The sequence below is a fragment of the Nerophis ophidion genome, linkage group LG08 (assembly GCF_033978795.1).
Source record: "Nerophis ophidion isolate RoL-2023_Sa linkage group LG08, RoL_Noph_v1.0, whole genome shotgun sequence".
NCBI classification, from domain to species: Eukaryota; Metazoa; Chordata; class Actinopteri; order Syngnathiformes; family Syngnathidae; genus Nerophis; species Nerophis ophidion.
In genome coordinates this window covers 64896856-64918576 of record NC_084618.1, presented here as the reverse complement: position 1 = coordinate 64918576, position 21721 = coordinate 64896856, and the positions used below count along the sequence as shown (strand labels likewise).

The 21721-nt window shown below is 38.5% G+C and overlaps 2 protein-coding genes and 1 long non-coding RNA gene across 6 annotated transcripts; 1 reads left to right on the top strand and 2 right to left on the bottom strand.

Annotated features, from left to right (window-relative positions):
- Nucleotides 1-902: 902 nt before the first annotated feature.
- Nucleotides 903-11198, bottom strand: syt5b (synaptotagmin Vb). 4 transcript variants are annotated; one of them, XM_061909361.1, is made up of 9 exons: nt 11019-11198; nt 8726-8920; nt 5015-5190; nt 4844-4942; nt 4599-4766; nt 4350-4517; nt 4160-4277; nt 1451-1584; nt 903-1373 (listed from the first exon to the last, which is right to left on the bottom strand). In XM_061909361.1, the coding sequence occupies exons 2-9, from the start codon at nt 8916-8918 to the stop codon at nt 1164-1166; spliced, it is 1266 nt and encodes a 421-aa protein (XP_061765345.1). In that variant the 5' UTR covers nt 8919-8920; nt 11019-11198; the 3' UTR covers nt 903-1163. The 4 variants fall into 4 exon arrangements, with proteins under 4 accessions (XP_061765345.1, XP_061765347.1, XP_061765346.1 ...); XM_061909363.1 differs by having other exon boundaries at nt 4160-4274; nt 11019-11197; XM_061909362.1 differs by lacking the exon at nt 11019-11198 and having other exon boundaries at nt 8726-9054.
- LOC133558181 (uncharacterized) lies at nt 4683-9405 on the top strand. Its single transcript, XR_009807907.1, has 3 exons — nt 4683-4773; nt 4835-4965; nt 9051-9405. It is a non-coding gene; the product is annotated as an uncharacterized LOC133558181 (long non-coding RNA).
- Nucleotides 11199-15978: 4780 nt separating the features above from the next.
- Nucleotides 15979-20648, bottom strand: zgc:56095 (Ferritin, lower subunit-like). The gene is made up of 5 exons (XM_061909360.1): nt 20492-20648; nt 20157-20265; nt 19926-20072; nt 16435-16560; nt 15979-16359 (listed from the first exon to the last, which is right to left on the bottom strand). Exons 1-5 carry the CDS (start codon nt 20497-20499, stop codon nt 16210-16212), a joined length of 540 nt encoding a protein of 179 aa, XP_061765344.1. The 5' UTR covers nt 20500-20648; the 3' UTR covers nt 15979-16209.
- Nucleotides 20649-21721: the final 1073 nt, after the last annotated feature.

The window sequence follows — 21721 nt, the reverse complement described above, 5'->3', positions numbered from 1 at the left end:
GCCATCCGGGGGGAACTCAAAGTAAAGCTGCTGCTCCTCCAGATCGAGAGGAGTCAGATGAGGTGGTTCGGTCATCTGGTCAGGAGGCCACCCGAACACATCCCTAGGGAGGTGTTTCGGGCACGTCCGACCGGTAGGAGGGCACGGGGAAGACCCAGGACACGTTGGGAAGACTATGTTTCCTGGCTGGCCTGGGAACGCCTCGGGATTCCCCGGGATTCCCCGGGAAGAGCTGGACGAAGTGGCTGGAGAGAGGAGCGGCTGGGCTTCCCTGCTTAGGCTGCTGCCCCCGCGACCCTACCTCGGATAAGCGGAAGAAGATGGATGGATGGATGGATATATATATATGTATATATATATATATATATATATATATACATACAGGTGTGTATATACATAAAATACATAAGTGTGAATATATATACACATATATATATTATATATACACACATGTATTTTATATTTTATATATACACACCTGTATATATATATATATGTATATATATATATATATTTATATATATATATATATATATGTGTATATATATGTATGTATATATATGTATACACACACATATATATATATATATATACATACATATATATACATTATATATACATATATGTATGTATATTTATTTTTGTGTGTATGTACATACTGTATACATACAGTATATTAATGTGTGTATATTTATACATGGTATGTATATATATATTTATATACATACAAATACACACACATTTAGATATAAATATGACATATTATATATATTACATTACATATATACACACACACAATTATATATGTATATATAAATATTACATATTACATATACAGTATAAATACACATATGTAAAAACAAACTTACTACATAATGAAAAAGGTTTAGCCCCATCCAAGATAAGTGCCAATTGTAGATTTATTTGCTGTATGCTTGATCCACTGTTTACATGAAGCAATACACTAAAAACATGTAGTGAAAAACATCTGAACATGTGAGCAGCAAAGTTTTACATTTACAATTGGGGGGTAAAGAGATTGACAAATATAAAAAAAGAAAACATTCATGTTTTACATCCACACATCCACACATTAAAGTATACCAAAATAAATGTGTGAGAGCGAAACATAAGGGTTGACACAAGAAACACAAAGTCACTATCTAACGAGGTTTTGCTTTGACCGCTGCGTCGACTTCCTCCTCTGGCAGCAAAGTGTGCCACTGGGCGACTGGACGTCTGGGATTGGCCAACATGTCTGACCAGTGGCGCAGGCCAACGCCTGTAGCTCCATAACCCATGAAGGTCTTACCGATAGGATCGTTGCTGCCAAGTTTATCATAGTCGTACACTGTGATAACCACCTGCACTTTCTGAAAATAGACAACACAAATGACCTTTTTGCATTGTAAATTCCTTAGGATTCCTTTATGTGGTAGCATTAACCTACCTGTATCTGTTCAAAGGGCACCTCAAAGCTAAAACTCTCATTGAAGTAGGGATTGAGCGTGTTTTTCTTGACAGTCGTCTTCTTCTTTTTGATACGTTTTCCGTTTTGCTGCAGGACAATCTTTACAAACGGATCTGGAAATGGAAGCAAAGACAAACACTTGCTGTGTGCATTTAAAAGTGAAAGACAGGAAGTGTTCTTTGCATCATACATTGCGGTCACAAAAGGCAAAGTAATTGCTGCTGGAGAGAAGATCCAGACATGCCGGGGCAGTAACACTGCATGTCTGGACGAAGTATTAGCCTTTGACGAGAGGGAGTCAATTGGTAACACTTTGCCTTCCCGGTAAAGTAAATAAACCAGTAGTTTCCAAAGTGCGGCCATTTGCCGAAAGTGGCCGATTTTTTATGAGGCTGCAGCACATTGTAGAATGGAAAAATAGACAGAAAGGTGCAAGGTAAAGAGAATAACTGAAATGTTGATACTAACTAATTATAAAATTAAATATCCTACAGAAGGAATGGGATCCATATGGCCCCATTCGTTGCAATTCACCTGACACAAAACATGACCAAATGAGGGTGCGCTATCTATTTCAGCCGCCAGATGGCAGTAGAGTGATGGATATCTTAAAATGTGTTTTGTGGCAATTCCAACATTGACCACAGCGTCAGTTTCTAGCTAGAGTGCCGCTTTCCATCATTTTCAGTAAACTACATTGCAAAATTAATAGCCCCCTCTCTTCCTCTCATGCGAGATCCACCCAGGAATGGGGGCAAATGAATCCCTTGTTTTTTTTATTAAATATATTAAAGTGTAGAATATATATAGTCTATATATATATATATATATATATATATATATGTGTGTGTGTGTATATATATACATATATATGTGTATATATATATAGATAGATATATATATATATATATATATATATATATATATATATATATATATATATATATATATATATGTATATATATAGTCTGTGGTTGCCAGTGTTCTGTTCTATATGGTAGTGTGCTGGGGGGGCAGTACATCTAAGAAGGACAGCTCCCGACTTGAGAAACTGATCAGGCGGGCCAGTTCTACAATCGGAATGAAACTGGACTCACTGGTGACGGTGGCAGAGAAGAGGACTGTTGACAAACTAGTGAGCATCCTGGATGATGCCAGTCACCCTCTGCATAGCGTTATCAGTAGCCAGAGGAGCCTGTTCAGTGCTAGACTGCTTCATCCCAAGTGCAGGACTAATAGACTCAAGAACTCCTTTGTCCCACACGCCATTAGACTGTACAACTCCTCTCTGGGACGGGGGGTATTAGGATGACAGGGGATGCAAAACAATAACCGTGCAATACGTTTTCATAACATGGTCACTACTGCCTACTTTCTCTTGTTATATTCTTATTTTACTGTTATATTGTTATTCCCATTGTTGCTTTTTTTTTTATTCTTATTGTAATATTTCTCTATTTTGTTTCCATTTACACCCCCATTATTTTTTTTATTTTTTTAAATTGATCTCAACTCTACACTGCTGCTGGAATTTTAATTTTCCTGAAGGAACTCTCCTGAAGGAATAAATAAAGTACTATCTATCTATCTATCTATCTATCTATCTATCTATCTATCTATCCCTCCCTCCCTCCCTCCCTCCATCCCTCCATCCCTCCATCTATCTATCTATCTATCTATCTATCTATCTATCTATCTATCTATCTATCTATCTATCTATCTATCTATCTATCTATCTATCTATCTATCTATCTATCTATCTATCTATCTATCTATCTATCTATCTATCCATCTATCTATCTATCTATCTATCTATCTATCTCCATCTATCTATCTATATACAACTGCATGCAGTACATGTGTCTGTCAAAGGTGAAAGAAAAAATACTTAGGGGCAGAAAGTACTTTATTTTTCAGCCTTTCGTTGGCCAAATACATAAAAATTATGTGGCAGGCCACGTTCCAAAATGTGGAAAGCCAATTTTAAACACGTGGTTGGCCACTTATTAAAAAGATGAAGCAGGCAAGATCTGTGGCATAAAGCAGTGGTTCTCAACCTTTTTTCAGTGATGTACAGTGAACATTTTTTTAATTCAAGTACTCCCTAGTCAGAGTAAAGCATTTTTAGTTGAAAAAAAGAGATAAAGAAGTAAAATACAGCACTATGTCATCAATTTCTGATTTATTAAATTGTATAACAGTGCAAAATATTGCTAATTTATAGTGGTCTTTCTTGAACTATTTGGAAAAAAAAGATATAAAAATTACTAAAAACTTGTTGAAAAATAACGATGATTTGATTATAAATAAAGATTTCTACACATAGAAGTAATCATCAACTTAAAGTGCCCTATTTGGGGATTGTAATAGAGTCCGTCTGGGTTCATCAACTTAATTTTAAACATCTCTTCACAAAAAAAATAAATCTTTAACATCAATATTTATGGAACATGTCCACAAAAAATCTAGCCGTCAACACCTGTTGCATTTATTTTCACAGTTTATGAACTTACATTCATATTTTGTTGAAGTATTATACAATAAATATATTTATAAAGGATTTTTGAATTGTTGCTATTTTTAGAATATTTTTTAAATCTCACATACCCCTTGATATACCTTCAAGTACCCCCAGGGATACGCGTACCTCCATTTGAGAACCACTGGCATAAAGTATCACAACCTCACCTGACAAGCCACCAACATCCATTTTCTTCAGATTCTTGGCTTCCATGATGTTCACCGTCAGTTTCCCGGCAGTGGGGACATATCGCAAAGAGATGCAAACATCACCCAGTTTCTCCTGCTGAGACAAAAACAAGTGAATAACCACTTTCCAATAAAGATAAAGGCGTCATGGAATGAAAGCAAGATGTACCTCCTCCTTTTCCGAGCTCTCCAAGTCCTTCCATTGCTGAATTGGTTGGCCTAAATCAATGCTGTTCATGGGGATTTTGATATCACCGATCATGTCGTGCTTGGAGAAGCGATCAAAGTCAAACACTTGCAACACCAACGTCTTTCCTCCCAGCTCTGCATATGGAATCTAGAGAATAAAACAAGCGTTTCAAAGGACAGACTCTTCTACAGTTCTAAACAACAACAAAAACAAATATGTTGTCCATACCTTAAAAATAAACGTCTCGTTGAAAACAGGACACAAATTCTTGCGCTGAACCTTGGTTTCGTACTTCTTCTTTTTGTCCGGCAGCAGAAAGACTTTGACGTAAGGATCTGAGGTGCCCCCCATGTCCATAGCTGCCAGGTCCTGAGCCTGAAGGATTCCCACGATGAGCTTTGTGGTAAAGCACAGCAAGTTAGCCTCAAGTAGAATTCTTTGACTTGACTGATTTTGGCTTTCAGGAGAGGAACCTGGGAATCGGTGAAGTTGTAATCCAAGGAGAACTCCAACCTCCCCAACTTCTCCTGCTCTTTCTCCTCTTCCGCACCCTCCTTCTTCACCTCCCCTTCCTGCAAGGAGACGCATCTGTGCCGTGAGTACTCCTCCTGGATCATGCTCTGCCATCACATCTGGTCATATACCTTCTCTCCAGTTTCGCCTTCACCCTCCTTGTCCTTCCTGCGGCGTCCCGTCTTCCTCTCTCTCACTTTCTTTGGCTTTTTCTTCTTCGCAAAGCATTTTTTGAAAAGGCAAAAGATGAAGCACGCCACCAAAACCAGGACCAGCACCACGATGGCTCCCACCGCCCACATGGGAACTGCAACGTTCAATTAAAAAATGGAGAACATTGATTTCTAATCCTTAAATCAGTGTTTTTCAACCACTGTGCCACGGCATACTAGTGTACTGTGAGATATTGTCTGGTGAGCCATGGTAGATTATGTAATTTCACCTAATTGGGTTAAAAATATTTTTTGCAAAACAGTAATTATAATCCGCAAATGTGCCGTTGTTGAGTGTCTGTGCTGTCTAGAGATTGGCGGAGTAACCGTGTAATACTCTTCCATATCAGTAGGCTTTGGAACCATGGTTTTTCATGATCACAATATGCAGACGACAGCGGGAGGCAGAGTGAAGGTAAAAAGGTATCTTATGCTTAAACCAAAAATTAACTAAAGGCAAATGCTGCTAAGAAAAGGCAATAAAGCTTAGTGACAGCTATGCAAAACGAAGCTAAAACTGACTGGTAGGCAAAAACAGAATGCTGGATGACAGCCAAGACTTACAGCGTGTGGAGCAGCAGGCAGCGTCCACAAAGTACACCCGTACATGACATGACAATAAACAACAAAATAGGAGCGCAAAACAAGAACTGAAACACTACACACATGAAAACAGCAAAAAACTCCAAATAAGTGACGGCGTGATGTGACAGGTGGTGACAGTACACCTACTTTGAGACAAGAGCTATAGTGATGCATGGTTGGTTATTGTTTGAATTCATATCCAAAAACTGCGAGAACTACTTTTAAGTGTTAATATCGGCTGCTGAGTTTCATTTTTTAATGTTTTCTGCTGGTGGTGTGCCTCGAGATTTTTTCAATGAAAAGAATGCGCCTTGGCTTAGAAAAGGTTGAAGAACTCTGCCTTAAAGTCACATCACCAAACTGCGTGTTTGAATGTCATCTGTCAAGATTTAAACACCAAACTGACCTCGAGTGGATTTTAATCTCATTTAAAATGACATGAAATCAAAAAATCCATGACTGTTTTATTTCAGTAATCTAAAGCACTTGCCATCTGTGTATGTTTTTAGAGCTTGAAATTAGAACCACTAGTTTAATCTGTGATATTGCTCGAACAAAGTTTGCTTTTTCTCCTACTAACTGGAACAAGCACATTTTCAAGAGACAGTTTATGGCATTCTTTTCAGCTATAGATACCTGCTCAATCAGATAATACTAGTGGGCATGAGCAGAAAAATGAACTATTATTGCAAACTTGCACTATATAATAACACCTAACAACTTTTAGCAAACATTACATATATGGTTTATCGCCATTAATTGGTTCTGGATATGACCACGATTAATTAATTTTTGCGAAGTAGAAATCATTCATTATTAATTCAAATACTTGAATAGCAAGAACACAAAACATTGTTTTACCACTTTCTAAAAGAAAGGTTTCAACATTATGAGAGCCCTCTAACATGAAATAACACCCTTTTGCCACCTTTACACTATTTTAATCCAATATAGTAATGCTGCTTTAGGCTAAGCCAATCATTGGTGATGATACTGAACAGTGGCTAACACTACTGTAGTATTGATGCTTTTAGTTTATCCAGCCATTGTATGCTTGAAAATGCGCCATTTAGGACCTGAAAAAAGTAGAATGCGGTTTAATGTGGTTTACCTGCTCAGTAGCCTTGTGGTTAGAGTGTCCATACTGAGATTGGTAGGTCATGAGTTCAAACCCCGGCCGAGTTATACCAATTACTATAAAAATGAGACCCATTACCTCCCTGCTTGGCACTCAGCATCAAGGGTTGGAATTGGAGGTTAAATCACCAAAATGATTACTGAGCGCGGCCACCGCCGCCACTCACTGCTCCCCTCACCTCCCAGGGGGTAGAACAAGGGGATAGGTCAAATTTCACCACACCTAGTGTGTGTGACAATCAATGGTACTTTAACTTCAACTTTAATTTAAAAACATTTTAATATTCCCCCAAAATCTGCAATGTATTAAAGCCGCAATATTTGAAGCTTGATGTGGGACGACTGTACTATAGAAATGCATGCATAATTTAAGTACATGCTGTAGAGTTTTAGCACAGACATTTGATCAGGAATCTCCCGACAACCTAGTAGAATTAAAAACAAAATCTTTAGAAAGTGTCTAATTGTCTTTTAGGGTAGATTATAATCGGCCCTAGTGTGTGAATGTGAGTGTGAATGTTGTCTGTCTATCTGTGTTGGCCCTGCGATGAGGTGGCGACTTGTCCAGGGTGTACCCCGCCTTCCGCCCGATTGTAGCTGAGATAGGCGCCAGCGCCCCCCGCGACCCCGAAAGGGAATAAGCGGTAGAAAATGGATGGAAATGGATGGGACCTAGTGTGCGAATGTCAGTGTGAATGTTGTCGGTCTATCTGTGTTGGCCCTGCGATGAGGTGGCGACTTGTCCCCCGCCTTCCGCCCGAATTCAGCTGGGACAGGCTCCAGCACCCCCTGTGTCCCCGTAAGGGACAACCGGTAGAAAATGGAAGGATGGAATTGTTAAAGTTAAAGTACCACTGATAGTCAGACCCACACTCGGTGTGGTGAAATTACCCTCTGCATTTGACCCATCCCCTTGTTCCACCCCCTCGGAGGTGAGGGGAGCAGTGAGCAGCAGCGGTGGCCGCGCTCGAGAATCATTTTGGTGAATTGACCCCTAATTCCAACCCTTGATGCTGAGTGCAAAGCAGGGAGGTAATGGGCCCGTTCTTATAGTCTTTGGTATGACTCGGCCGGGGTTTGAACTCACGACCTACTGATACATTTTAATAACATTTATAAACGGTAAAACATATTGGATAACTATAAAATAATAATGTAATATTTCTTAGTTTTAATATAATTTATTGATATTTTACCATGCCAGATATCAATACATTTTGATAAAAGGCTCTCATGAGAGGTTTGTAGAATGCCAAAGAAAGTTGCATGCCAAATCAGTAGAAAATTGACAAATAATTATTTTTTTGTCACTGTCCAAGACGAATAAATATTGTGATTCAAAAATACAAATAAAATAATGCATTCAAAAATCCAATAACATTTTTTAAGTGCAGTACAGTCCAAAAGTTTGGACACACCTTCTCATTCAATGCGTTTTCTTTATTTTCATGACTATTTACATTGTAGATTGTCACTGAAGGCATCAAAACTATGAACGAGCACATGTGGAGTTATGTACTTAAAAAAAAAAGGTGAAATAACTGAAAACATGTTTTATATTTTAGTTTCTTCAAAATAGCCACCCTTTTCTCTGAATACTGCTTTGCACACTCTTGGCATTCTCTCGATGGGCTTCAAGAGGTAGTCACCTGAAAGGGTTTTCACTTCACAGGTGTTATAGTTTTAATGCCTTCAGTGACAATCTACAATGTGAATAGTCATGAAAATAAAGAAAACACATTGTAATGAGAAGGTGTGTCCAAAATTTTGGCCTGTGCCATTGTAATAATTATAATGATTTTCAACGCTGTATACGTCTGTCAGGTTTACGGAGTTCCGCCATTTTCGAGTGGTATTTTTTATTTCCTACTTATTTCTCACAAGATGAAAGACAGTAAGAATACTCACTGGGTAGATGTTCCAGTTCATTCATGAACTTGTCCTTCATGTGGTTGTAGTCGTGTCCGGGGTGATGCTCGGTGTGCCCATGGTGTTCTGTATGCTGGTGCTCTTGGTGAACTTTCTCCGTCGCCTCCTCCGACTCTGGTTCCGAGGGCTCTGCGGCCCTCCGAGCCCGGATCCCACCGCTGACCAGCCTCATGTCTGCAGCCAAAAAAACCCCCAACAACGGTTATTTTGCTATGTTGTGCGTCACATTGGCCGCCGTATCAACAGATATCACAGCTGCGTATGTACACTGGTGTAATCCCCACGTTTGTGTATTGCACTACAGCAGGAGCATGGAACATCTCTAAGCTAGAAGCTCGACATGGCTGACCTTAATCCCTCTTGTTTGCCCTCCCCACCGCTACCCATGCTTTCCCTCCACCGTTTGGCCCTCTTGCTTTTGTGCTCGTATACTGTCTCTGCACGTAACTGGATTTAACCCGGCAATTTTAATCCAGACGCTGGATCTCTGAAAGCTTGGATAAAAAGGAGTTGGCTTTCTCCGTCATTCCGCAACCAGCCGCAATATCATGAGATCCAATAGAAGAACTATATTCCACCTTTGGAAAGATAATGTTGCTTAGGTTTGTAGAGGCATACTGTATGTTTAATATGACAGTTGCAGTGTTCCATACAGGAGTCTAGATATTATATATCATATAATGCAATGCCACATCAACAATAAAAATGGTTAAATTACTTGCTCGCCAAAACGAGTAATTCTTTAAAGGCCAAATTCATGGTGCAGTTCAATTCTATCAGATATAACCACCTGTAACTAACTTTCTTTTCCTGAGTCTAATGTCAACTGGTTCAAGGGAAAACACACGGAAACCAATACAAATAACAAAAGAAGAAATTAACACATTAAAAAGATGGTTTGACAAAAAACGACTATCTTTGAATCTCAGTAAAATGAAAATAATGCTATTCGGTCACAGTAGAAGAGAAAGTCAGACACATACAAATTCAAATCAAATGTTTGGGTGTAATAATAGATGATCAAATTAACTTGCAATCTCATACAAAAATAAACAACACATGGTAGCAAGAAACATTTATAAAATGAACAAAGCAAAATATGTTCTAGACCAGAAATCACTCCATATTCTCTACAGCTCGCAAGTGTTACCGTATCTGAGTTATTGTGTAGAACAGTGGTTCTCAACCTTTTTTCGGTGATGTACCCCCGTGAATTTTTTTTTTAATTCAAGTACCCCCTAATCAGAGCAAAGCACTTTTGGTTGAAAAAAAGAGATAATGAAGTAAAATACAGCACTATGTCATCAGCTTCTGATTTATTAAATTGTATAACATTGCAAAAATATTGCTCATTTGTAGTGGTCTTTCTTGAACTATTTAGAAAAAAAGATTTAAAAATAACTAAAATCTTGTTGAAAAATAAACAAGTGATTCAATTATAAATAAAGATTTCTACACATAGAAAGTAATCATCAACTTAAAGTGCCCTCTTTGGGGATTGTAACAGAGATGCATCAGGATTCATGAACTTAATTCTAAACATTTCTTCACAAAAAAAGAAATCTTTAACATCAATATTTATGGAACATGACCACAAAAAAATCTAGCTGTCAACACTGAATATTGCATTGTTGTATTTTTTTCACAGTTTATGAAGTTACATTCATATTTTGTTGAGGTATTAATCAATAAATATATTTATAAAGGATTTTTGAATTGCTGCTATTTTTACAATATTTAAAAAAAATCTCACGTACCCCTTGGCATACCTTCAAGTACCCCCAGGGGTACACGTACCCCCATTTGAGAACCACTGGTGTAGAAGAAATCCAGGGAAATTAAAGTACATTACGTTCACTAATAGTGTTACAAAAAAGGTCAGTTAGAATAACACATAGTGTTGCATGTGGAGAACATACAAACCCTTCATTTATTGAATCAACAATATTGAAATTCAACGATACAGTGAATTTGCAAACAGCTAAAATGATGTACAAAGCAAACTATAACCTTCCACCCCAGAATGTACAACTATTCTTCTCAAATCTAATTTAAAACATTTGTATGCACATGCAACACTTATGACCTTTTAGTAACTTTTCCCAAGAGCTATTACTTAAAGGAGGGATGATAAATTTTTAGAATAGCATTTACAGAAACGTTTCAGATATTTTTTTATATAAAGCGCCTTTAAAACCAGGACAATTCTGAGTGAGATGAATGACAAATGCTGTTAGATCCTACTGTATGAAATGAACAGTATCCATCTTACCTGTGAATATGTCCCTGGTATTCCCTCTATACAGACACACCTATTAAGTTGTATTTGAAGAAAATATATTTTTTTACACAGCCATCACTCCCTCCGTACGACTGGCAACATGAAAGCTGAAGCGTTGGCAAATCACTAGAGCAGTGTTGGGGCTTAATCCTCCACCCCAGCCACCTTTCCCATCTTGTGATGTTCCAATGGTGACACACATCTGTTACTTTATGTCGGATTCTAAATGAACACATGATTTTTCTATTTAGCCTCTGTCACACTTGCACACACGTTGAGGAAAATGTCTGAGCTGGAAAAGTTTATTAAAATGATCCGTGAAACACAAGTCTTTTCTTTTCGTTAATCCTCGCTGCTTCTGCTGTACCTTAAATTTAACCACTTTCACTCAAAATAGGAAATTGGAAGCAATGCTTTGCCATATACAGTGCATTCGGAAAGTATCACTTTTTCCACATTTGGTTGTGTTACGTCCTCAATCCAAACTGGAATACGTTCATTTTTGTCCTCGAAATTCTACAGACAATATCCCATAAAGACAATGTGAATTTTTTGTTTTACATTTTTCAAATGTATTTAAAAGAAAAAAATCACACGTACATAAGTATTCGCAGTCTTAGCTCAATACTTTGTTGATGCACCTTTGGCAGCAATCACAGCCTCAAGTATTTTGGAATACCACAACCTTGGCACAGTTTTACCAATTTCACTAGGCCACCTACTCAATGGATTAGTGGTTAGAGTGTGTACTCTGAATCGGTGGAGATCGGTAAGTTGTGAGTTCAAACCCCGGCCAAGTCATACCAAAGACTATAAAAATGGGACCCATTACCTCCCTGCTCGGCACTCAGCATCAAGGGTTGGAATTGGGGGTTATATCACCAAAAATGATTCCCTTGGCATGGCCACCGCTGCTGCTCACTGCTCCCCTCACCTCCCAGGGTGTGAATAAGTGGATGGGTCAAATGCAGAGGACAAATTTCACCACACCTATGACTGTGTGTGACAATCATTGGTACTTAAACTTGAACTTTAACTTCTCCTTGCTTTGCCTTTCAAGCTCCATCATGTTGGATGGGAAGCATTGGCTTCCATCCAAACTGTCTCTGTACAATTCTGCATTCATCTTTCCCTCTAGTATGACGAGTCTCCCGATTCCTGCTGTGGAAAAACATCCCCACAGCATGATGTTGCCACCACCATGCTTCACTGTAGGGATAGTATTGGCCTGGTGATGAGCGGTGCCTGGTTTCCTCCAAACATGACATGTGGCATACACGCCAAAGAGTTCAGCCTTTGTCCCATCAGTCCAGAGAATTTTGTTTATCATGGCTTGGATTAGATGGTTGTCCTTCTAGAAGGTTCTCATTTCTCCACAGAGGAATGCTGTAGCTCTGACAGAGTGACCATCAGGTTCTTGGTCACCTCCCTGACAAGAACAAAGATGAATGCAGAAATGTACAGAGACATCCTAGATGAAAACCTGCTGCAAAGAGGAATGGGAAAAGCTGCCCAAAGCTAGCTGTGCCAAGATTGTGGCACCATATTTAAAAATATTTAAGGTTATAATAGCTGCCAAAGGTGCATCAACAAAATATTGAGCAAAGGCTTTGAATACGTATGTACATGTGATTTTTAGGGTTTTTAGTTTTAATTAACCTGCAAAATTAATCACATTGTAATTATGGGGTATTGTGTGTAGAATTTTGAGGACAACTTTTTTTTTTTTTTCCATTTTGTAATACGGCTGTAACATAACAAATTCTGGAAATTCGGAAGCACTGTAACTGTAAATATCCGCACATTTAGTAGAGCGTTGTGGGCGCAGTAATCCACGGGCAGGCTGCCATGTGTTTGCACCGTCACATCTGGACATGGCAGAGGCGACGATCCAACATGCAACAGCCTCTAAATAGTCAGCAGTTGACAGCCAACAAGGCAGGACTTAAAATGAAAAACTAACAAATGGAAGCTGCTTTAGCTGAGAACTGACATGTTGGTTAGTACATCACAGCATGTCATAGCAGATAGTGACATCATTACTGCAGCATTGCTTAACTGTCGCAGTACAGCTTCTTGCAGAAAAAGTCCAATATTTTTGAACCGTTTAAATACAGGTCAGGCCTAAATTCATTGCCGACTGCATCGTCCACTTCTTTTTTTTTTTTTTGTCCTGTCCAGCTTCTCAGGCAAATTATATAGTTGATGTAGATGCCCATATCGGCTGTACAAATTTACTTTACAAAAGAGAAGTGTGGTTTACTTCTCTTGTTGACTTTATTAAATTAATTTATATTATTATTTGTTGCACCCGGGCTGGAGCACGAGGGAATAGAAAGAGAAATAAAGGAAGACAGAGGGGGAAATTGTGGGGATAAGAGGGAGATAAGACAGAGAGATGACAACAACAACAACAGCAAACACTACAATAACAATAACAACAATAGAACAACATCAGCAAATATAATTTGTACAAATATGATGGTAAAAGTGATAGCAAAGAAGCAGTTAGTGAAATAAATAATAATATAGAAATGGCAATGAACATTATTACACTATAAATGGAGCAATACAAATACCAATAGAAATAGCACTATTGATAATGAATAATAACAATAATTACCTCTATTCCCAGGCTTCACGGTGGTAGAGGAGTTAGTGCGTCTGGCTCACAATACGAAGGTCCTGAGTAGTCTGGGGTTCAATCCCGGGCTCGGGATCTTTCTGTGTGGGTTCCCTCCGGGTACTCCGGCTTCCTCCCACTTCCAAAGACATGCACCTGGGGATCGGTTGATTGGCAACACTAAATTGGCCTTAGTGTGTGAATGTGGGTGTGAATGTTGTCTGTCTAACTGTGTTGGCCCTGCGATGAGGTGGTGACTTGTCCAGGGTGTACACCACCTTCCGCCCGATTGTAGCTGAGATAGGCACCAGCAACCCCAAAGGGAATAAGCGGTAGAAAAATGGATGGATGGATAGACCTCTATTATCAACAATACAATTGTTCAAATGCAACAATACATTTATGTAATCACTACTTGAAATACAAAAGAAAGCATCTAAATGGAGGGGAAGAAAGAGAAGCAGACTGTATTAACCTTGTAGATTGTTATAGTAACAGTAGGTCCACTTCTATCAGAAGTGTCCAGACTTTTTTCACAGATGGCCAAGTACTGAAAAATCTAAAGATTCTTGGGTCATTTTGTAAACAGGCTAAAAGTATGTAGATATGCTCAGATAGTATACTGTATGTATTTAATGGGGGAAAAGTGCTATCATATCAGCTATATAGTGTAGGTGGCCAATAGGATTATTAATATTAGTGCTATTACTTTTAACATTAATTGTTTTGCTTAGTTTTGTTGTTGGATTGTATTTTTTTTGAATGCCTAAGAAGCAAGCTGCAAGCCACACTTTGGACACACTTGACTCAGCTAGATAAACACCATACCTCAAATAGATGCTGTAATCCTCCTCGTGGTAGATGTCTTTACCACTACAAACATACATTTTCAACCCATTTCATTATGACTGCTGCCGTATGCTTGTGTTTTTTTAACTTATTACATTGTATTGTGCTGTTGTGCCAATATGTTTTTATGTTGAGGGACTGCGGATGGAAATTAGCATTCTTGCCATAATCCGACAAATTTATATAACAGTATATGTGGTTAAAAAAAAAAAAAAAAAAAAAAAAAGCAATGTCTTATCTGTCAATCTGTTATTTACAGTGGAGTCCAGAGACAAGGTGTTGCAGTAATAATTCCGTAGCTAGAGGGACTAAACATTTTAACATTGACCCCAAAACAATTTAATGGGTTTTGACAGAAGAGTGGATTTATATTTGACAAACAGAAATAATCAAATATAAATATATGCTTCAGTGAGTGACTAAGCCCATAATAATATAATGAATAGTAGTAAGTATTTTTAGCGAAAAGATGTTTAATAATTTATGTAGTTTTTTTTGTTTGACACCGTCTTGTCTTGAAAAGCACATTCATCCATCCATTTTTCTACCGCTTGTACCATTTGGGGTAGTGGGGGGGTCGCTGGAGCCCATCTCAGTTGCATTCGGGCGGTAGGCGGGGTAGACCCTGGACAAGGGGCCAGGTATGCACATATTATGAATACAATACGGTATATGGTTATGGATCTCCGAGACCTTTAGTCTATCTTTTTTTAACTTTCATTGTTAAAAGATAAATAAACCACTAACAATGTTATTGTGAATTATTTACCTATTTGAGGCCCCAAATATTTTACATCAAGTTTTCCATTTAGAACATTGAAAACATGTGTTTTTGCCATAAAACAGGATTTTCTTTGAATAAAAGGGCATGAAACACACACACATATATATATATATATGTATATATATTTTTTTTAATACCATGAATTGATTAACATGGACCCCGACTTAAGTTGAAAAAAAGCGCTTTATAAAACCAATTTTTAAAATTAATTTGGAGGGAAAAAATGTCTGGTACTTCCTGCAATTGCGTATACATTTTTAATTTTCCTGAAGGAATCAAAGTATTATCTATCTAAACACTGGTCACAATGTCATATTAAACTCATACTAACTGAACACTGTCTTATTGCTGAAAAACTATAATTTTTTTTTGGTGACTGCACACTCATTTTACAGCAGTGGAATACGTTTGCGTCATTAAGGGTGTGTGCGTACACTGGATCACTAGATTACGTGTGGTTGTGCCGCACAAGTGACGTCCTCGTTATCTTTGCTGAAACATGTCATTCACTTTTTTTTTTTTTACCACAGGCTATGTAGTAGGTGCTGCTGGCTCAAAAGTTAAACTTTAAGCTACAACATGACAGTAACGAAGCAAAGTCCCGTTATCTTTACAGTGTTCTATAGTGGTAGACATGGCAGGTCAAATGATAGCATGTCAAGAAGCTTGCAGAAAAACAAGAGTGTGATCAAAAATGAGGTCTTGGCAGTGTTGGTTTATTCAAACTATGACCCAAAAGGAATGTAGGAAATAGGGTAGAATCCATACATAAGGGAGTAGGAAAATACTACTTGTAAGCACCATAGCTATGAGGTATAGAGATACCTGAGGGTAGTTGGTTTTCTTGTAGTACAAAACTAGCTTTAGACGTAAACATTATTTTGCCAGGCGGTTGCTACTTGGTTTTCATTGTACGATGCTGGTCTTTACAGGGTGTGTTTATCGAAGAGGTATTCTCCCATGGGGCCGTAGCTTTCGGACGCGGTGATGCGGGTCAGGCTGCCGACATAGTCGCCCAGCTTCTTGATGGTGTCGTGGCTGTCGTTGAGGAAGTGCTGCTCCAGGAAGTCGCACAGCTACGAACAACAAACAGCGGTGAGCATTTCACTTGCACAGGCTTTGTTTTCTGCAGGATTGTGGGGTTGACCTACATGTGGGTCAGTGTGGCTGCCAGCCTTGCTGTGCACGTCCAGAATACAAGTGTTCATTGCCTTCTGGTAGTCCAGGGAGAATGACAATGCGTCCAGACCGCCTCTCCAATCTTCCCTACTTGGTTTCTGCATTCAGAACGATAAAATTAACAAAGTATATATTTTAATTAGGGCTGTCAAATGAAATGTTTTTAAATCAGATCAATCACATTTCGGGTGACTACTTACTTGCGTGATTATAATTATATTAAGAAAAGACACCAACATGTGTACACATATGCAATGTTATCTTCAGAATGTCATCCACAAACATTTTTAAACCTTTTACTTGAATGCATGTCGCTTTGTTTGATAAAAGTTCTATCCAAATTTGTTCATGCTGTATTTTGGAGATACATTTGCCAGGGAGCTCACAAGTCGGAGTATCCTCATTCATTTTCAAACTGACTTAAAGTTAGTATTATTTGCAGATGATACAATTGCATTTTGTTCAGGAGAGAAATCACAGAACATAACACAAATAATAACAGAAGAAATTAACAAATTAAAAAGATGGTTTGACAAAAACAGTAATCCCAGTAAAACTAAAACAACGCTATTTGGTAACAATATAAGAGAAAGTCAAACACAAATACAGATGGACGGAGTAGATATTGAAAGGGTGAAAGAAAACACATTTTTGGGTTTAATATTAGATCAAATGAATTGAAAATCTCATGTAAAAAATATAAAACAAAGTAGCAAGAAACACATTAATAATGAATAAAGCAAAACATGTTCTAGACAAAAAAACACTTTATATTCTCTACTGCTCGCTAGTGTTACCATATCTGAGTTATTGTGTAGAAATATGGGGGGAAAAAAATAAAAATGTGCACTTTATTCACTAACTGTGTTACAAAAAAGATAAATTAGAATAATACACAATGTTGGATATAGAGAAAATACAAACCCTTTATTCATTAAATCACAGTTATTGAAATTCAACGATTTGGTGCATTTGCAAACAGCTAAAATGATGAACAAAGCAAACTATAACCTGCTACCCAAGAATGTACAACAATTCTTCTCAACAAAAGAGGAGAAAGGCTACACCCCCGCCCCTATCTCAGCTGCATTCGGGTGGAAGGCAGAGTACACCCTGGACAAGTTGCCCCTCATCAAAGTGCCAACATTCACACTCACATCCACACACTAGGGCCCAATTTTAGTGTTGCCAGTCAACCTATCCCCAGGTGCATGTCTTTGGAGGTGGGAGGAAGCCGCAGTACCTGGAGGGAACCCGCGCAGTCCTATGCATGTTTGAAATAAATTGAAACTGAACTTATCCATTGATCTGATCACTGACCGCGTTGCGGTTATGGTAAAAGAGCTTCTAAGGCATACTTGCCAACCATAAGACCTCCGAATTCGGGAGATGGGGGGGTTGAGGTGGGCGGGGTTGGGTGAGAGCAAAGGGTGTATATTGTACCGTCCCGAAAGAGTTAGTGCTGCAAGGGGTTCTGGGTATTTGTTCTGTTGTTTTTATGTTGTGTTACAGTGTGGATGTTCTCCCGAAATGTGTTTTGTCATTCTTGTTTTGGTGTGGGTTCAGAGTGAGGCGCATATTTGTAACAGTGTTAAAGTTTGTACGGCCACCCTCAGTGTGACCTGTATGGCTGTTGACCAAGTATCACTTATGTGTTTCGCATATATTATGTGACTGGACCGTTACGCTTTTTGTATCGAGGAAAAGCGGACGTGACGACAGGTTGTAGAGGACGCTAAAGGCAGAGCCTTTAAGGCACACACCCCCAATATTGTTGTCCGGGTGGAAATTGGGAGAAATTTGGGAGAATGTTTTCCCCGAGAGATTTTCGGGAGGGGCACTGAAATTCGGGAGTCTCCCGGGAAAAACGGGACGGTTGGCAAGTATGTTGTAAGGCAGGCCACGGCAATTACTTCGACTCGAGGGCCACATTCAGAGAAAAAAAAGTGTCTGGGGGCCGGTGTATCTATTTTTAAGAACACTAATACAAAACCTCACAATAATGTCTGATTGAATGCTAAAAACGTTATGACAGACCGCCTTAAAAAACGTAATAGAATTTTAAATTTTTCTATGAACGATAAAAAACTGAACAATTACAAAATATGAACATTTCACCCCTTTTCCATCGACATATTTTACCATCAACTGAAACGCAACATAAATGCAACAAACAGTGAAATATGAACACTAAGGGTACAAAATAAACCCACCTACAATCTGATATATCCGATACATCACTAAGCTTTAGCACTTTGTTGTGAAAATCTCCTTCCGCATCTGTGGAAACGCTTCCCACCCACACTGCTTGGTGGCTTACCATCGTAACCAATCAGATGACCATAGTAAATAATTAGATTACCATAGCAACTGGTATATCATTTAAAAGCGCAGATTCCAACCATTGAAATACTTAGTACAGTTGAAGATTTTCGGTCATTAGAACAGCGTTTTCCAACCTTTTTTGAGCCAAGGCACATTTTTTGCATTGAAAAAATGCGGAGGCACACCACCAGCAGAAATCATTAAAAAAAGAAACTCAGTTGACAGTAAAAAGTCGTCACAATTGTTGGATATGACTTTAAAGCATAATCAAGCATTCGTCCATATAGCTCTTGTCTCAAAGTAGGTGTACTGTCACCACCTGTCACATCACACCCTGACTTATTTTCACTTTTTTGGTCTTTTCCTGTGTGTAGTGTTTTACTTCTTGTCTTGTGCTCCTATTTTGGTGGTGTTTTCTCCTTTTTTGTTGTTGGTATTTTCTTGTATCAGTTTCATGTCTTCCTTTGAGCGATATTTGTAGTTTTTTTTGCAATCAAGAATATTTCAGTTGTTTTTAATGCTTCTTGGTGGGGACATTGTTGATTGTCATGTCATGTTCGGACTTACATTGTCTTTGCTCCACAGTAAGTCTTTGCTGTCGTCCAGCATTCTGTTTTTGTTTACATTGTAGCCAGTTCAGTTTTAGTTTCGTTCTTCATAGCCTTCCCTAGCTTCAATGTCTTTTCTTAGGGGCACTCACCTTCTGTTTATTTTTGGCTTAACACATTTTTACCTGCACACTGCCTCCCGACACTCAACAACAACACATCATTTGCAGACTATTAATACTGCTTTGCAAACGATAGTTTTAACCCAAATAGGTGAAACTAGATAATCTCCCACGGCACACTAGTGGTTGAAAAACACTGCATTAGAAAACATCACTGCACAAAATAATGGCAGCTACACTTTCCATCTTAAAGATCTAAAAAAAAATCAGTTGGGAATGTCCGGCGGGCCGGACTGAAAAGCTTAACGGGCCGCATGTGGCCCCCGGGCCTTAATTTGCCCAGGTCTGTTGTTATATAATCATAGTCTGTACATGATTAATGCAATATGTTTGTGATTAATCGCGTGAGTTGAGTAAGTAATTTTGACAGCCCTAATTTAATTTAATCAAAAAAAATCTGCCACTTACAGAAATAGTCTGCAGCAAAATACGACCCCCTCGTGTATTTTGATACTCCAGCAGCTTCTCAGCTTGTTCTCGCTCCTTTCCGGAAAGCTCTAAAAAATAACTGGAGAATTTCTTCAGGGCAACATCGTCCCTGTCAAAATACATGCCCTGTAGAAGGAAAAGAGCAACATGTAATGATGCATTTAGTGTATGCAAGAACGTAGAACAGGTTTAAAAAAAAAAAAGGGTTACCAGGGAAAGGTAGGTGTAAGATGCACTCAGTTTGAGGTTGATGAGCTTGTTGATTTCTCCTTCACACTCGGAGTGGAGGTTTTGCCTCACGGCAGACTGCATTTCTGAACTAGAGAAACATACTGACTTGCAAGAGTGGCGAGAGTAAATAATGTCGAAAGACTACCACAGGATATCCACCGAAAGTCAATTAAAAACACAGCACATTTCAAGGCATGTCCCGTTCTTACAACAGTTGCGACAAGGTTAGCTGTTGTTTACACGTTCCCAGCGAGGTCGAAATGTTACCTGAGAAACAGTTATCATGGCAATTATAATACCTTGGCGTCGCTCACCTTTGCATGTCGTCACCCCGTAGCGTGTGTGGGGAAAAAGTGAGCCTTCCTCGCAACACAGCAGTAAAAGGACAAAAAAATAAGCAAACACCTTTTTTTTCCCCTTGGCGAGCATTGGCTGACTCGCTTAATATTGTGTGTGTCTCTACTGCCTCCTGTCGTCTTGGGGGCTTATTACATGTTGGTCTGGGAACTGTATGGCAAATGGGGGTACGCGTACCCCTGGGGGTACTTGAAGGTATGCCAAGGGGTACGTGAGATTTTTTTTAAATATTTAAAAAATAGCAACAATTCAAAAATCCTTTATAAATATATTTATTGAATAATATGTCAACCAAATATGAATGTAAGTTCATAAACTGCGAAAAAAAATGCAACAATGCAATCAATATTCAGTGTTGACAGCTAGATTTTTGTGTACATGTTCCATAAATATTGCTGTTAAATATTTCTTTTTTGGGGGAGAAATGTTTAGAATTAAGTCCATGAATCCAGATGGATCTCTATTAAAATCCCCAAAGAGGGCACTTCAAGTTGATGATTACTTTTATGTGTAGAAATCTTTATTTATAACTGAATGACTTGTTTATTTTTCAACAAGTTTTTTGTTATTTTTATATCTATTTTTTCCCCAAATAGTTCAAGACAGACCACTACAAATGAGCAATATTTTGCACTGTTATACAATTTAATAAATCAGAAACTGATGACACAGTGATGTATTTTACTTCTTTATCTCTTTTTTTTCAACCAAAAATGCCTTGCTCTGATTAGGGGGTACTTGAATTAAAAAAATGTTCACAGGGAGTACATCACTGAAAAAAGGTTGTGAATCACTGCTGTATGGTATCCGTTTGATTGATTGATTGATTGATTGATTGATTGATTGAAACGTTTATTTGTAGCTTGCACAGTAAAGTACATATTCCGTACAATTGACCACTAAATGGTAACACCTGAATAAGTTTTTCAACTTTAAGTCGGGGTTTTGAGACTTTGATTAGTAGATTGCACTGTACAGGGCTTCACAGTGACGGTGGAAGAGGGGTTAGTGCGTCTGCCTCCCAATACAAAGGTCCTGAGTAGTCTTTCTGTGTGGAGTTTGCATGTTCTCCCCGTGAATGCGTGGGTTCCCTCCGGGTACTCCGGCTTCCTCCCACTTCCAAAGACATGCACCTGGGGATAGGTTGATTGGCAACACTAAATTGGCCCTAGTGTGTGAATGTGAGT